We start from the raw sequence: 16,117 nt of genomic DNA on the forward strand, positions 1-16,117 counted from the left end.
TAGTGATTTATTTTAGCTATGCTATTCAGAAGTTAGTTTTGATAATGTCTATTTTAACACTGACACTTATCTAGACAGGCCTTAAATTATATAATATTGTAACAACTGCAAAAACAAAACACAACAAAACAACAACAAAAAAACCCCCTCAAACCTCCACTTCCCAAAAAACCCAAAACCAGTGAGTGCTTATAGAGAGGCTCCTGATCCCATGGTTTCCTGTGTGCCATGCTCTGTCCTGCTCCTGGGCTGGCAAGCGTCTCCTGGGCTGGAATGCCACACACACTGTCTTAAGCACTTGAGCTCAGGTGTCTCTCCAGGGACTTTTACTGGCTCTCTGCTCTGCTGGTCCTCTGACCTGCCAGGCATCTAGCCTGCTTCTCCTGATGAGGAGACCTCTGAATCTGGGGTGGACTGTGGCTGTCTTCGTCCCTCCAGGGCTAAGTAGAACCTGGCACAAGGCAGTCACTCAATTACTGCTGAACAATGAATGGTTGCTGTTCTAGACCTGAAGCTGGAAATATGGGCTGGGGAGTAAAATGACCCAAGGGGTCCTATTTGTTTTCCATCCTCTCCTAGGCCTTGCTGCCATCCCACCTGAGCCTCTGTCTAGAAGATCCCTGAGGTCATCCTGATCCTGAGAGTCTGTGATTTTGGGTGATCCTATTAATCATTGCCCAGGCCGCCCACAGACCCTCACCAACGACTCCTCCTCTGTGACCTGTGGCCACCTCTGTTCTCGGGCTCCACATCAATACCCAGGGTATGCACGGAAATAAGAGTCATGTTGGCATCAAAAGCTCTGGGGCTCTTTTGCCAAACTCGGCCACACACACCATAGGATAAGAGTTTCAGAAGTTAGGGCAGGGGGTCAGGGTGGACACACATAAGCAAAAAGAAAGCTTGGTCTTGACTCCTTTGGTTTGGTACAGTACACCTTTATTGAGCACCTAGGAAACTGCTGCTAAAGGAGAGCAGTCGACAGAAACTGCAGTGGGTCACCCTGGGCACCTTTCTGGGTGCCTCTGTGACCATGAAGCTATGGGGGAACATCTTGGTGTGAAGTTCACCCCCAAAAGTGGGTCTTCATGGCATGGCTGCTCCTAAGCTCTGCTCTTTATGTGCATTGGTGAGGATCCATTGCATGAAAGGGAGATGAATTCTCACCTATATTTGGAAGTCTTTATGGTTCTTTCCTTTAAGGCTGCCATCCACAGGCCCCAGAGGGAGAATTTGGTCTTCAGCTTGCTGACAAACACTTAACATGACTGATGTAAACTGTTGCATAGTTTTGCAAAAGCCCTCTTGTTCATTCCAGAAATTCTCTCCCAGATGACAAATCCAAATAATTTAGTATCTGGCCCCAGGGAATTCAAAGCCCTTTCTCCTCAAACTGACATTTCTCTTTATCCAACCCCTTTCTTGTGGGAAGCATTGAGAGCAGAGGGACACAAGCCCAGAGAGGGACAGTGGAGATGGGAACCGAGTACTGCCTTCACGAGCCACTATTTAACAGTCCCTGGATCCTGGACTCTTGCTTATGTGTGGTGTCATCCTTCCAATGTCATGTGGGCCACTTCTTCCATGTGATCAAATTGGCATGTTTTTGCAGCAAGTTCTTTATAAGAATTCCTCAGGTCTTGCTGAGGAAGTTCAGACTTAGAGCTCAGAGAGAAGAAGAGGTGCCCTTAATCTTATTCCCTGTATGACTTCTGGCCCTGGGGCACTGGGCTGTGTGAGGCTTTTGGGGTGACATCAGAGATGTGAAGGCCAGGGACCAGGGATACCATGGTGAAGTGATGGTTGGGAGCAGGACACATCCCATGCCTGCTGGTAGCCCCTGTTTTTCCTAGCAGAGTTCTTGAATGGCAGCACAAGGTAAAGGTAGACAGGGTTCTCGCGGTTCATGTGGATGATGAGGAAACGAGCTGTGGCCCTGCATGAGCTCTGAGTCAGGCACTGGGAAAGCAAATGGAGGCCATGCCCAGGGGCTTGGTTAGGTACTGCTATTCCAAGCAGAAGCGTGGCGTTGAACAGGACAGACCATGCCATCCAGCCACAGAATGTGGCTGGTGCCATCTTCAGGCCTGTTTACTGCCCAGACCAGCTGCTCATGCAGACCTCACCCAGCAAGTTCCTACTATTTAGGCCTGTGTCTGGGTCCTGTGAATGCTCACCTTGGAGCCAAGAACCAGGGGCATGAGACTCATGGTACATAGACAGGTAGACATGTGGAAGCATGGTTGCTGAATTCCTCAGGCAGTGACCATCAATCAGCGTGACCAATCAGGGCCTGGCCACCGAAACTCATTATGCACTGGCTGCTTGTGGCTTTGGAAGTAGCAGGCACTGGCTGGCTACTTGGCCTCTACCAGCTGCTCCAGGCGCTGCAGCATTGTCAGACGCAGGGTTTGGAACCTGGAGGGAGATACAGCCAAATGGACTCACTGACTCTGCAGGGGACAGGGAGTGGGGAGCAGAGTGAGGGAGCCACAGATGCCTGGGCCAGGAGACACACAGCTCTTGACTGGCTGATTAGTGCTACCACCTGTCTTCCACCAACGAGAGGAAAGAGGGAAGAGCCAGTCCCATACCCTGCAGGATCACTGGCTGCTAGAAGCAGTCAAATAGGGCTGCAGACTCTGCTATGTTTCAAAGCCGAGTGTTGCCATTTCTATTTCAAAGACTGTCTAGTACAGACAGGAGCATGCTGGAGTGAGTAGGGTGAAGAGCAGGGATCAGGAGGCCTGTATTCAAGCCTGGGCTTTGAAATAACCTGTGCTGCAAGTTTCCTCATCCTGGGTCTCTGTTTCTTCTCTGTACCCTTAACAGACTGACCAGGTACCTCCAGGTTCCTTCCAGCTCCAAAATCCTACAGTGACGCTGCTGACTGTATGGCAGACTGTCCCCTCTGAATGGGGTCTCTGCTGCCTGCCTGCATGGAGCCTGACTGTACAGAGGGATATGGGGTGGGGGGGTGGGGCTGTGGCTTTCCAAGGATCATTCAGCTAGAAGCCAGAATCTGAGCTAGTCCCCAACCGTGGGCCCTAGCAGTAAACGGCTTCCCTCCTTCCCTACCTAAGAGACACTTTGACCCCAGCCCTGGCTGAGCTGATACCTTCCATGTATCCTTTCCATGCTTCACTCTGCAGAGGGAGAGATAAATCATTGAGATGTGCAACCTGGCTAACCTCATACAGCTGGGCCATGATGCAGCTTCTCCAGCAGCTGGCAGGTGACACCTGCTCACCTTTCCATTGAACTGGTCCCTTGCACTTGAAAATATCAGCTGATGCAGGGAGTTCCAACAACCACTCTTTTTTGGCAGAGTCAGATTCCTACTAGCACGAAAGAACCCAGACCAGGCTGACTGTGTACCAAGCAGGCCGTCTCCTCAGGTGCTACTCCAGAGCTGTGTCACCAGCAGAACTCACAACCCTGGTCTGGTGTCCACTCAAGCTCCTGCCTGACTTTACTATCTAGTTTTCAGCAGCTGTGTCCATCCCGTGCTGGTGAAGTGCTAAGGCTGGATGGGCAGTCTGGGCTGCATCCTGCCACTTTGACAGGCTGTCCCCCAGCTTGGTGTCAATACTAAGCTGGGGGCCAGCTGGTCATGCTGGGAAGCCAGGCCTCCCTGAGCTGGACAAGGACACCTGCCACACCTGGAGGACAGAACTCTCCCAGCCCCTGACCTGGGTACTCTACCCTGCAGACCTGTCCTGATGGTCAGGGCCCATGACTGGCCCATTAAATGCTGCTTACTTCATTGTCAGTTTGATTATTTCTCTTTCCTCCTCTTCTTTTAATTTTTCAACAAAACTGTCCAGCACCGGCATTTCAAACTTAATGTACTGAGCGACCTAGAAAATCCAAGAACATTTTAATATGCTTTAAATTAAAAGCCAAAAACAGGTTTTCTTTTCGTCATGGCTTTCCATAGTGGCCAATTCAGCAATGTCTTATACCCATGGAAGTAGCTGCCCCTCTTTCCACCCACCCCTAACACTGCTCTGTGGGTATCAGGACAGGAAGATGAAGCTCATTCTTGCCTCAAAAGCAACTATTATCCCTGGAAGGAAATATTAGGAAAAGCATTCAGTAGTGAGCAGGGTCACATTGGGTGTTCTCTGGGGTGGAGGTGGGGAGTGGTGGGAACACCATTGTTTCTAATGGAATGAGACTGCACTGGCCCATGGGACATAGGGTCACTGGACCTTCTCCTTGGGGTCCAAACCTTACAGGATTTTTCCTGTGAGGGGACTGTGGTAAGACTTAGATGCCTAGTTATCTTCTATAGGACCTAGTTAGGCCTTAATTAAGGAGTCCTTGTGTGGGTCTTTAACACAATGACAACAAAACACACTGCAATGAAGGAAAAGGTTCAACCTGCCAAGGAGGAGAAAAGCACAGGTCATGATTTTCTAGAACCCAACTTCTTTTTCCTCTAAGCCAGTTGATGGAGCTGGTGGTGGCTGGCAGGCAGAGGGAGGGTTGGAGCCATCACTATGTTGGGCTTGGGGCCCTTTAAGACAGCTGTGTTGTCCCTGGAGACAGCACCTGAGAGGTCTCTGGCCAAGGTCACCTTCGGAGTGCCTGAGAATCCCCCATACTGTCAGCCAGCTCTACCTCAGGAGTAGGCCTACGAACCCTCAGCCCCTACTCACATCATGGGGAACTTCCTCGCCCAAGTCGGCCTCCATCAGGAATATTCTGGCGATCTTCTCACATGGCCCGTGCAGGATTCTGGAAATCAGTGGGTACTCACAGTCTTTTAATTTTGTCCTTTCTGGGGATGGGGGGAAAGGTGGTTTACAAAATTCTTGGGAGCATTAGGATTGCCTTTCTTTATTCCAGGTTTATTCCAGGACAGTAACATGAAAGACAATATCCAGGGGCCCCAGTGAACCTTCTCCAGAACTCGCTGAGAACATTGCCATGAATGATGAGTTCATGTCATTCGGCAAAAGCCCAGCCGGGAGAGGAGCAGTCACCAGACTCTGCCACGCAAGTGCTGCAGAGAAGGATGTACAGGTTCTGCAACAGCACTTCTCAGTGGGTGAGGGGCTTCAACTCCACCTTGTAGACTTCAACCCCCCTCTACCCCTCCCAGCTATGAAGCTGGAGATGGTGGCTTCCCATGTGCTTGTGGTGGGATTCTGAAATGGATGACAAGTGTGCCTGGGTTTGGGCTGAGGAGAGGCATTTGTGGTGGGGGCACAGCAGGTTCCAAGGCCAAGAGGGCGAGCTGCTCTGTGCCTGCCTCACAAGCCGGCATGTCCTTCAGAGAAGGAACATGGTTGGTGAGCCTGCCAAACTGATGGTCTTTTGTTTTTATGCTCTAGAGGCAAAGGCAGACACTTACCCCCAGACTCATGTACGACATAGAGTGCAAACTCACTGGGGCCATTTTCCACCTGCAGCAGAGACAGGAAGTCAGACCGTGGCTTTTTGAGACAAGAGAGAAAGAAAGCAATCCCTGGCAGTAACCACACCCCAGTGCCACAGACTCGAGTTCCCAAGCCTTCCCCCTCCAACTCCCTATCAGTCTCTATTTCAAATCCCAGAGATTCTAGCTCGTCAGAGGAAACCTTGCTAGACCTTCTACCCAGGTGCCTGAGGCAGCTTCCCCCAGCCTTTCCCCACCCCGTCCCAACAAAACCGCAAACCACCATCATAGGGACAATGCTGCTCGTGGACAGACTTACTCGGAACTTGTTCAGCAGCAGGGTAAGCACCTGAAGGGTAGTCATGGTGCTGTTGACCCTCACGTTGGTAACGGATCCATATGCAGGGGTAAACACGGAGGTCTGCACAGGGAGAGGGACAGTTCAAGGCAAGGCTGGAGGGGGCACAGAGCTGACATCGTGCAGGGGCCGGGCACACTACCAACTAGATAGCACTTAGGAAACCAAAGCAGTAGGCAAACCTGGGCTCTGGAAATACCTGTGTCTGTCCATTCACACAGATCCACATACAAGCCATGCACAGATCTGGGCGCACTACGGGTAGCTACAACATCTCACATCTTACTGAGAACTGACTGTAAAAAAGATGCCTGCTAAGCTCTAAGGGTCAGCTCTCTGAGCTTAGGAACCAGTACTGTGGAAGTAATTCACAGGGATGGAGCGGGACAAGTCTCTCCCTCACTCTTTGTATCCATCAAATCACCAAGAGCCTGTTGACTCTAAGGCTGAAAGTTCTCAAATCTGTTTATTCCTCTGCATTCTCTCAGCGGTGCCTGAGTAAAGGTCCTCAATTCAAAAACGGTTTCTCAACTTTTCCTCCTCCAAGCTCAGCCCTTTCAATCTGTTCACCACACTGCTGCCCAAAGGAACAACCTTCTGAAAACCTTGCAAATCAAAGTGTGTTCTGGACCAGCAGCATTAGTGCCCAGCCTCAGGCCCTCTGAATCAGAACCTGCATTTTGAGGAGAAAGCCAGGCAATGAAATGTGTACAGTACAATTTGAAAAGCATTGTCTTAAAGTACCGTTCTAGGTAAAAGTATTGAAGGCTTCCCACTGCCTACACAATGCCATCGTGGCTCCTCTATTATACTCGTGTGATATGATGATTCCCTCCTATGCACCCTGTGCTCCACCCACATGGCTTCTTCACAGTGTAGGGTTATATTATATTCTTGCAGGTATCACCTTTGTCTATGAGACAATGTATATGAAGCAAACCAGGGCACTGCCTGAAGCTCAATGAACACTGGTCAGGCAGTAAACCTACTAACCACTTAACATATCATCTTTGACTTGATCTTCACAATGGCTCTTTGAAGTACCTGTCACTTGTCCCTTTTCTTAAAGAAGACATGGAGGCTTAGAGAAGTTAAGTAACTTGTTGGAGTCTCCCATAGAAAGGGCAGAGCCATTCAAAGCCCCATGATTTCCCCCAGTGCCTCTGGGGCCTCCCTGTGTATCTGACTCCGCTGTGGGTGAGCTCCTCTTTGCTTTCCAAAACCAAATTCAAATTTCCATATCCTTCTGTATGGCCCTAGCTCGCTTGCCTCAGTAGGTAACTGGGACCTGGGGTGCATGAAAGACTTGCTCAGTGTCCACAGCTGGTCCCCAAGTACCAGAACCACACTCAAATCTGGACCTGCTCTCTACACAGCTGAGATGTAGAATGACTCTGGGTTATACAGAAAGCCAGACTAGGCTTTCAGATCCTAGTAAATACAGAATTCATAGAGGAGCCAGGCCATTTCAAGAAGAAAGGTCTCGTCACCAAGACATTGCTAGTGTTTCTTCTGCCTGAAGCCTTTTCTCAGGATGATTCCAACCAGCTCCAAATGGGAACGAAAGTCCTGGGGCTGCTTTTCCATCTCTAAACACAATGCTTTCTCATCAAATGCATTTGAATCTGACAGGCCAGCGCAAAGCAGGGGGAAGGGTACACATTTACCCAGTCTGGAAATAAAGCCAACATTATTGTGAATCAGAACAGCTTTGGTAAATGATTGAGTAAAATAATAATGCACGGTTCTAAGAAATAAAGCCTGGAATAACAACCCCATGAAGTCAATTCTAGGAATTAAAAAAAAAAAAAAAAAAGTGTTGCCTGTGACTCAAATACCAACTGCCACCTGATTTCTAAGAACACTAATTCTGAATGGATGTAGAGCAAAGTGAGAAAGAGGACTTTGTATGGGCTTTCTCCTTGGGAGCCCCTTACTCACCCAGGAGTTATGAATTAATTGTCCAACATACCTAAGATACTAGTTCATTGACTACCTGAAAGGTAGTCAATTTGCCTGGAATAACAGAACCACATTCTGCAGGTAAATCTGTTACTAAGAGAGAAAGCTAGCCATCCTGACTGGGTTATATGCTAGTGTGTTGAGTGCTGGGTTGGCTGGCTGAAGAGCCCTTCTTGGCATGGTGGCTCCAATGGACATGGAAGACTATGATGAGAGTCCTGCCTACTCATTTTTGTGCATTTCAAAGGCTACAGAGCACTCAGACATATTCATGGCCCTGTGACATCTATAATGGTTAAAATAAGGTTTAATGTGCTAGATACACCTCTCAGATATGATTCTCTTAGAGGAGGGGTAAACATACCAAAGATAAACCATGCTGTTCAATACCTTGAGTCATAGAGCAAAAGCCTCTTTTTAGGAACGTAGAACCAGAATGATCCTAAACCTATATATATATTTTTAAATTTTAGAATAACACCTTAAGATAGCATATCACTATGTATTCAAATACTTAACACTCAACAGACTTATTTAATGCTTAACAGGTGCTTACTTAACACTTTACAGACTAAACCCCTTTGGAACAAGATTTAAAGAACACCCAAATTCTCAGAAGGATTTACTACATACAATCCTATTGCTATTCTTAACTTGTGCTCAACTTTGGGCCTGGCTACTCCTTTATTCTTTTGGAAAACTAATCTCAAATAGTCCTGGGTTTTCCTGGACTGAGCAAAGATGACCTGTTGCCACTCATCAACACTCACTGCAAATCCAGCAGGGAGTGGCTGGGAGGTCCTCATAATAAAGCTGGGTCCCATCAACTTTTCATGTACACCCTGAAGTCCAGGGCACCCCAGGAGTGGCTGGAATGCTCCTGGCAGGCCTCATCTGTGCTACCGTTCTTCAAGTCTGACTTAGAGACCTCCTTCCCCCTCTGATTAGCCACCGCCTGTCAAGAAGGGCTGCTGCTGGAACGGTAAGCCTCTGCTTCCCTTTCTCAGCCCTATAGGATATGACCCTGTCACAGGACACTCCATCCAGGGCTGCACTCAAACTGCCACTCCTGACATTTATAGTAAGGAACAAATGGTCCTTTTACAGTTCAGTTTGTTTATGGAATGATGTCATCTGGGGAAGGAGATCTTTTCCTGAGGTCAGTACAGTGCATACTTGGACAAAAGGCTAAATGCTGGGAATCAGGAGCGGTGAAGGTTCTCTGGATGCAGAAACACATGCCCCTGGGCACACCTTCACCTACTGGGCTCAGTCTTCCCAGGAAAGATGCCAGTGGTGTATGTGGTATTCCCATGAAATTTCCAGCTGAGCTCAGGTGAAAACCTCATAGGCAATTGTCTAACTAAAGATAAACAAGACATTGACTAAAGATAGACTCACCAAGAATCCACATAACTTATGAGAATGGGTTAACAGTCACTCTGTGGTAGAAAAAATATAGGCTTTCAGGTTGTAAACTAGAATATTATTTTGATGTGACTTTGGGCAAGATGTTTTTCCCCCTGAGCTCCCTTTCTCTATGAGGACATGGGGATGACCACACCTGTACACAGGGCTGTGCTGAGGGTGAACTCTTGACTCTGCTATCATGGGGCCTGTCCTGAAGAAGACCCAACTGCTGTGCCCATGCTCGGGGCTGGTTCCCTGCAGCCTCAGCTTTAGGGCCCAGGTGTGAGGCAAGGCTGGGACATCACCTTGTGATCATAAAAGTGCCCATTGATGGAGAACCGGTGTCGCCGGACTCTCTGGGCCTCGCTGGGTGTGCGGCACCTGGGCCTCCTCTGGATCTCACATGCTGCATCACTCTTGGTCCGCATCAGCTGTGGGGTCTCCTCATCCTCCTCCAGGGCCTCTGCAGTGAGAAATGGATGAGAAGGGCAAGTCCAGGTGGAGTGATGGTGACAGAGAACTGCCATGCTCCAGCAGTTGTGCTGTGTTTGGGGCTGGCTCCCTAGAGCCCCGTGGTAGCACCCCACTGCAGCAGATAATAATATGAATGCTTTTTCTGTGACAGAGGCTAGGTCCAGCTTGGGTGATGCCTAGTTTGAAGAGAGGAAAGGTGACACCAACATATGATAATCTGTGTTACCATATCACGCTACCCTAAGCCTGAGAACCTCCAACTTCAGGCACCTAGGGCAGATCTTTGGCAGCTCAGCTCTGTCCTGTGAGCATCCACTCTGGGACAGGTCCTTCACTGAGTGTGAGGGGAGGACACAATGAAGACAAACAGTTATGAATTCCAGAGAGTAAGAAAGAGGTCCTGGAGGCCTCTGAGATTAGGAGGGCTCTACACTCTCTGCTGACATTCCTCCCTTTCTGTAACACAGCATGGTGCAGTAGACCCAGCCCACTAACAATCTATGTCACCTCTGCAAGCCTCTGTTTCCTTTTCTGTAAGTGAGGGGTCAGTGAGAATGCTTCGTATTGCTCCTGAAGACAAATGACGCCACTCCACAGGGCTGTTCACAGGGATGAGTGAGACAGGGTCCAGGGCAGCTCAGAATGCTGCTTACCTGAGCTGTCTCTGGAACTCTCAGCCCTGTGCTTGGTGGACTGAATGTTCGGCTCCAGGGCATTTACACTGCCATCCTGAAGAGGTTGCTCCCTTCTGAAAAGAGATAATCATAATGCTCAGAGGGCTACTGGCAGACAAAAGTAGCTCAGGCCAAAGAGAAGAGGCCAGCTGCCCCTGTGGACAGGACACTGGTGAGAAGCAGGGCAGGCTGAGTTGAGGCTGGGATTTCACACCAAGAGAGTCAATGTAAAATACTAAAAGAAAAGCACAGATCACCACAATTTCTGCTGGAAGGTGAGGGAGCCAGCCCTGTAGACCTGAGTGGTCTGTACCTGGCCACGTTGCAAGGACATATGGACACAACAATGCCTGTGTGTGCCTGAGCACCAGGCTGAGGCAAGCCAGTGTCTATGGCCTCATGCCGAGTGGGCTCTGGAATCCCTCAGGCCTGGAGGAGAGCCAGACAGTGGCCACCTTGAGGGGACCAACTTCTGGGCCTCCAGGCTAAAGAAGGAATTGGATTAATGGGAATTAGTTCCATAGTCCAAGGGAGCAGAGGAGGGACAGACAGAATAGCCGAATCCATGCTGAGAGGCCTCTGAAGGTACTGCTGTCTGTGACTACATGTATGACCGCTTTAACTCTAGGGAGTGGGAAACAAATCACAGCTGTAGCCTTTCTAAGAAGCCCATCTGAATGAACTTTATGCTTTAAGCCCGTGTGGCTCAAAATTCGCAACCAGTGACCAGGGACACCTGGGGAGGCACCTAGTGTTAAAGGTCCTCAGAGCAGCAACTTTGCTTGACTACTTGAAGAGGAAAAAGTTTTGAACTTCTGCTACATAGAAGAATTTATTACATGTAGAAGTAAATAAAACTCAGTGGCTCAGTGTCCTTTATAGGGGTTGGGGGCAGGAGAGGGCAAACATTAAATAAGACAGGGAACCATTTTATGCTGATCGAAATAATCTTGTGATAATAAAATAAATTTGATATTAAAATAAATGCAGAGCAGTAGGGCTTAATCCATGAGCATTTTTAAGGTGGAATAGAGATGCTGAGAAATGTTCATCTTACAGAGAGACCTCCCCTGTCTACAGCCTTCTCTTCTTACATAGGTGGCTCATATGAATGTTCGAGAAACACAACCGGAGGTTGGGATCCTGGGAAATTCTCCAGGAGGGAAGTGATTTGGTTGTCATCTGGAAAGACCACCCTGTGGTGAGGCTGCAAATTGGCAGGTGAGGCTGTGGGCTGAGGGAGTCATGAGGTGGCAAGAATGAGGCTAGGTTATGCTCCCATGCATGTGCTTCATACAGGAGCAGGGTTTTTGCTCTGAGGCTGAAGAACCCCCCTTTCAAAACCCCAAACAAAAAGCTCAGGTTGAACAGGTGCCATGGAGGCAACCTGGCTTCGCCCCACCCAACCCAGCACTCACGAGTGACAGCTGGGCCGTCCGGGCATCCAGGAGGCTGTGGAGAGATGCACTCGCTCCCTATCATCCTGCATCTGGAGCCTGATAGGCCTCCTCAGTCCCCAGGCAATGTTGAGGAGTCCCTCGATGATCAGAGCTCCTTCTTCCTGTGGGGACCCACATAGGTCAGCCTCTTCCCCGAGCAGCCTCTCTTAGCAGTTACTGACAACCCTCCCTGAGCTATCTTAGGGCCTAGTTTCTTGAACATCGGACTCCTCAGACAATCGAGTCCCCAAATGCAAACTCTCCTCCTTGGGGTTCTGTCTTTCCGTGGGGGAAAACCCATGAACTTCTACATGCACCAAGACTCGAGGCCATAGGCCCAAGCAGGGGAAGCCAGAGGCATGTCCTTCTACTGCTCAGCCCATGCCTAGCCAGGGACATAGCTGGAGATAGAGCTGCTGAGTCAAGTGTCTCACGGGAACCCAGCTGCTGTCTGGCAAGCTCGTCCACACAGCGGCGAGGCAACATGGTCTAGGCAAGCATGGCTGCACCAATACCAGGACAACACGGGGTGCTTCTCTGCCCACATCGTTCCTGGGTCGGGGTCTCATGGTCACCAGGTCCTACTGGGCACATGCTGAGGGTGCTGGATTCCATGCCCCTCAGAGCAGAGGCAGTAGCTCCTTGGAGCTGCATCTCAGCCTCACCCTTCTCCCCATACTGTTCCCCTTAGTGGGCTGAACCCGCTCTCATATTTTCAAGTTGCTTTCTTTCCTGAAAGCCAGTCTTGCTTTTCTCACCACTTGGGATGTGGCCAGCCCATCCCGCATGGGCACACACACTCAGAATATCTACAACGGCTCTCATCCATGTCCAACCATCCTTGATTACATCTGCAGATGGCACAGTTATTCCCTTGCCACCAAACTCTGAGGTCTTAATGACCAAATCCTTGAGAGGCACCTCAGCCAGCTCCTACTCGCACCCCTCAGGCCCTTGATTCTGTTTCTTTGACCTATTTTAGGTTTCTATCTGTGTGTCCACCTCCAGGCTCTCTGCGCCCAGGCCAATCGCCCTCATGTGTATGCCCAGACAGGCTGCTTTGTTTGCATCCTCAGAGCATCTACCAGAAACTTTCTCAGCCTCACCCTTCCCCAAAAGCATGGTCCTCCGAGCTACCCGCTCCTAATCTGCTTTAGTACTAGTCTTCTGGGAGTTAACATTAAACACCATTCTCCCATTGCTATTTCAAGCCCCGTTTTATATTCACAAATTCCATTTTTTTTCGTCAAAGCCCTGTGAGAATAGAGACCTTGTGGAGAATTTCACATCTGTGGCAGCACTTCTAAAGGTGTTCTGGCAGCGTCAATTTTATGGTTACTTAGTAATAGTTTAAAACACCCTGCCATGCAGAGAAAATAGTTCTACTCTGTTCGATGTTATAAAAAATACACATAGTTTTTGGAATTGCCTTACATGATTTGCTAAAAAAGAAAATAAACAACAACAAAACAGAGCTATTTTTAATAACCGCTGATGTTGTACAGGCACAGATATGTAACTAATCCTCCCTGTAAAGGAAAAGCTAAATTGATTCACAGGGGGTAAAGGTCCCATAAGAATAGTAAGAAAACCCAAGGATGAGTTCAGTTCTTTGTTTTCTGCCTTGGCTTCAGATGCCTCTGTCAAATGTCAACCGCTGCTGGAGAGAGGCCCTGCTTCCCCTGGAACATTTTGTAATGTTCACGTGGAGACACACCAGCCCCACGCAGAACCCTGGGTGGAGAGATAAGCAGATGTGGCTGTGGCTGTGAGGGGGCTCAGGAGACCATTAGGTACTCCAGGAAGAGGAGAAAAGGGCATAGATGGGGCAGGGGCAATGTGGCTGGACACACTGAGGCCAGGCCTTCAAAGACACTGTAGGAAGCCTCTAGGACTTTGCAGTGGAGGAGGAGAAGGCAGGAAGAATTTCTCTGGGACTGGGAGCGAGGGGCTGAGGCAAAGCTGCTGCTTCTGAGGTCAGAGATTAGCTGTGTTGGGGACTGGCTGGCCCAATATGACTCAGGTCTGGTGTCCATGCGAAGGCAGCATTTATGCCCTCAACTAGACCTTTCTCACTATTCCATCACCCTTTAGCTGGTCCCATGAGAATGGAGGGGTGGCCCTATCAGCCTGCAGCTATCTCTAAACAAATCAGAAGCCCAAGGCCAGAGCAGGGGGAACTGTTGGACAGCCCTCAACACACAGGTGGGAAGTACATTGTCCATGGAGGGACCAGAATCCAGTTCCCAGAGTCTCAAATTTCAATAGACTGGGAAGTCATTCTGGACCCTTTAATTCTGTGTCCCAGTCAATAATTCCCTCCACAGTTCAGACTATTAGCTAATTTACTAATTGCTAATGAATTAGAAGAGAGCTTGAGAAACAAGGCCCTACAGAAGCATCCAGATAGAAGAGCTTCAAGGTGGGAATTGCCATATCTAACTGAAATCTTGATAACCTCGCATCCCACCCCTCCACTTCTTTCCATGCCTTTGCCCATCAGGAATACTCCATCCAGAGTGCAAGAACTTGGGTTTGCCAGCCCCTCCTGCTTGCCTTGGGAGTCTGGGGTCTGTCCAACAATCAGACCTCAGGCTTAAGCTGCTGTCTCAGTGACTTTTCTGTCCCCTACCTGCAGGTACAAGACAGGTGGGTTCCACATGGGCCCATGGCTGAGAAGCAGATCTGAAGCCTGAGAAGTACATGGTGCAGTTCTTTACCAAAAGTCACCCACCTGGTCCTCAGCTGCCTCCTGTGCTGGCATGATCACCCCAGAAACATGTGGCTTTTAACACTGCCCAGGTACTCCCTGGTCTCCTTGTTAGCTGCCCCTTTAGCCCATGCATAGCAGCTAAGTCAGTCCTTCAAAGCAGAAGCCAAAACTGTTGCATCCTTCTTCAAACCCTGCAGTGTCCCTCCATCGCCTCAAAAGGAAATCCAGTGTCCATACCAAGGTCCAATGATTTCCTCTCACATGGGTCAGTCGTGCAGGTCCTTTGCTGTCTCCTGAGCACATCCAGCACACTTCCTTCACAGGGGCTTTGCACATACTGCCCCATCCACTGGGATCACAAAACCCCCATCTATTCTGATCTCTACTCAGTGTTCCCTCTTAGACCACTCTGCCACAGCAGCAGCTGTACTTTTCTTTGCAGCTATTATTAGTACACGAAATGACAGCACCTATCCACTGGGCACCTGATTGTCTCCCTTACTAGAAGGAAAGCTCTAAGATGCAGTTACTTTGTTCACTGCTATGCTCCCTGTACCTTGGGCAGTTGCTGTGCACAGAAGCTTGAACTAGATAGACACCTGGGAACAAGGAAAAAACAAGTTCTCATTAAAAGCATCACATCTGGGAAGTAGCAAAACCAGGACCCTGCACACTGCCATTGGTCTAACACCAAGGTGGGCATGTCTCACCTTGGAGCAGGCCCAAGGAGCTTGGTCTAAGCCATTTCCAGGCGGAGCCCTGCATTGCCGTGTCTGGTGAGGCTTCCTCGCAGTTGTCTGCCCAGTGCTCTCTGCCAGAACTAGCACTAGGCTGAGTGCCTTGCTTGGGTTGCAGAGTGCTGGTGGGGAACGCTTCTAGGTGATGGTGGCAGACCCTAGGACTCCCTCTGGGAGCCCTGTGGAGACCCTTATCTCTCCCAGTGGCCTGGGCCTGAGGTGACCAGGAGTTGTGCTCACCCCTACCCCTCCCTGCAGAGTAAACATTTCCTGTGCCTCCCACAGGCACAAACACTTGCTTCAGGCTGGCAGCTGGGCCAGGCCCCACCCTCTAAGCTGTTTTCCTCTGAGAGCCTTCCTGAGCGGCTATTTTTGGCCTTCGTGACAGTAATTGATTGCTGGTGGAAAAGTATAAAAGCAGCTGCTGGGCCTCAAGGTTTGCCAGACAGCTCGGGGAGGATTCTGCCCTGGACGGTGGCACAACATCCTCACCATCTTCCCAGCAATCTGACACCAGACACCCGGGCTCTGACTGCTGGACCCCATCCTTCTGCCCCAAGCTTCCTAGGGGTTTCCTGCAGACTATCCTTGCTCATCCAGCATCCCAGCTACCACCAGACTCCCTCAGCTACAGGTAAGAGAGAGCAACTGCCCTCTGGCTTGGGAAAAAATAAAAAAAGGCTTTGTCTACCTTCAAGGGCAGTTCTCAGCCTGGGACTTGCACAGCCTCACCATGGGTTAGAGACCAGGGGTACAGTTAATGGCAGTGATAGTAGCTGTAGAGGGCTTTATATCATAAAAGGATTTTACATGAGGTGTCATTACATGTGTTTCTCACAACACCCCTGTGAGGCAGGTATCTACAATCCTGTTTTATAGATGTGTACGTGGAGACTTTGAGAGGTGACCTTGCCAAAGGGCTCCAGGTCAGGAAGTGGCAGAGCCTGGTTTTAAATCCAGGTTT

General features: G+C 49.5%; 1 protein-coding gene across 2 annotated transcripts in view; it reads right to left on the bottom strand.

The window, feature by feature from the left end:
- Positions 1-917: 917 nt before the first annotated feature.
- Positions 918-16,117, bottom strand: part of RASSF4 (Ras association domain family member 4) — a 34,253-nt gene continuing 19,053 nt past the window's right edge. Inside the window, exons 4-11 of one of the 2 annotated variants that reach the window (XM_011378140.2) lie at positions 11,683-11,825; positions 10,244-10,338; positions 9,422-9,579; positions 5,706-5,807; positions 5,363-5,414; positions 4,665-4,786; positions 3,763-3,860; positions 918-2,418 (exon numbers count right to left, since the gene is read on the bottom strand). In XM_011378140.2, the coding sequence (XP_011376442.1) occupies positions 2,358-2,418; positions 3,763-3,860; positions 4,665-4,786; positions 5,363-5,414; positions 5,706-5,807; positions 9,422-9,579; positions 10,244-10,338; positions 11,683-11,825 (831 nt within the window). In that variant the 3' untranslated portion in view covers positions 918-2,357. Of the gene's footprint in view, positions 2,419-3,762; positions 3,861-4,664; positions 5,012-5,362; positions 5,415-5,705; positions 5,808-9,421; positions 9,580-10,243; positions 10,339-11,682; positions 11,826-16,117 lie in introns of those variants that run through there. The other variant, XM_023522116.1, reaches the window with a different exon arrangement.

Source organism: Pteropus vampyrus, unplaced genomic scaffold, assembly GCF_000151845.1.
Source record: "Pteropus vampyrus isolate Shadow unplaced genomic scaffold, Pvam_2.0 Scaffold331, whole genome shotgun sequence".
NCBI classification, from domain to species: Eukaryota; Metazoa; Chordata; class Mammalia; order Chiroptera; family Pteropodidae; genus Pteropus; species Pteropus vampyrus.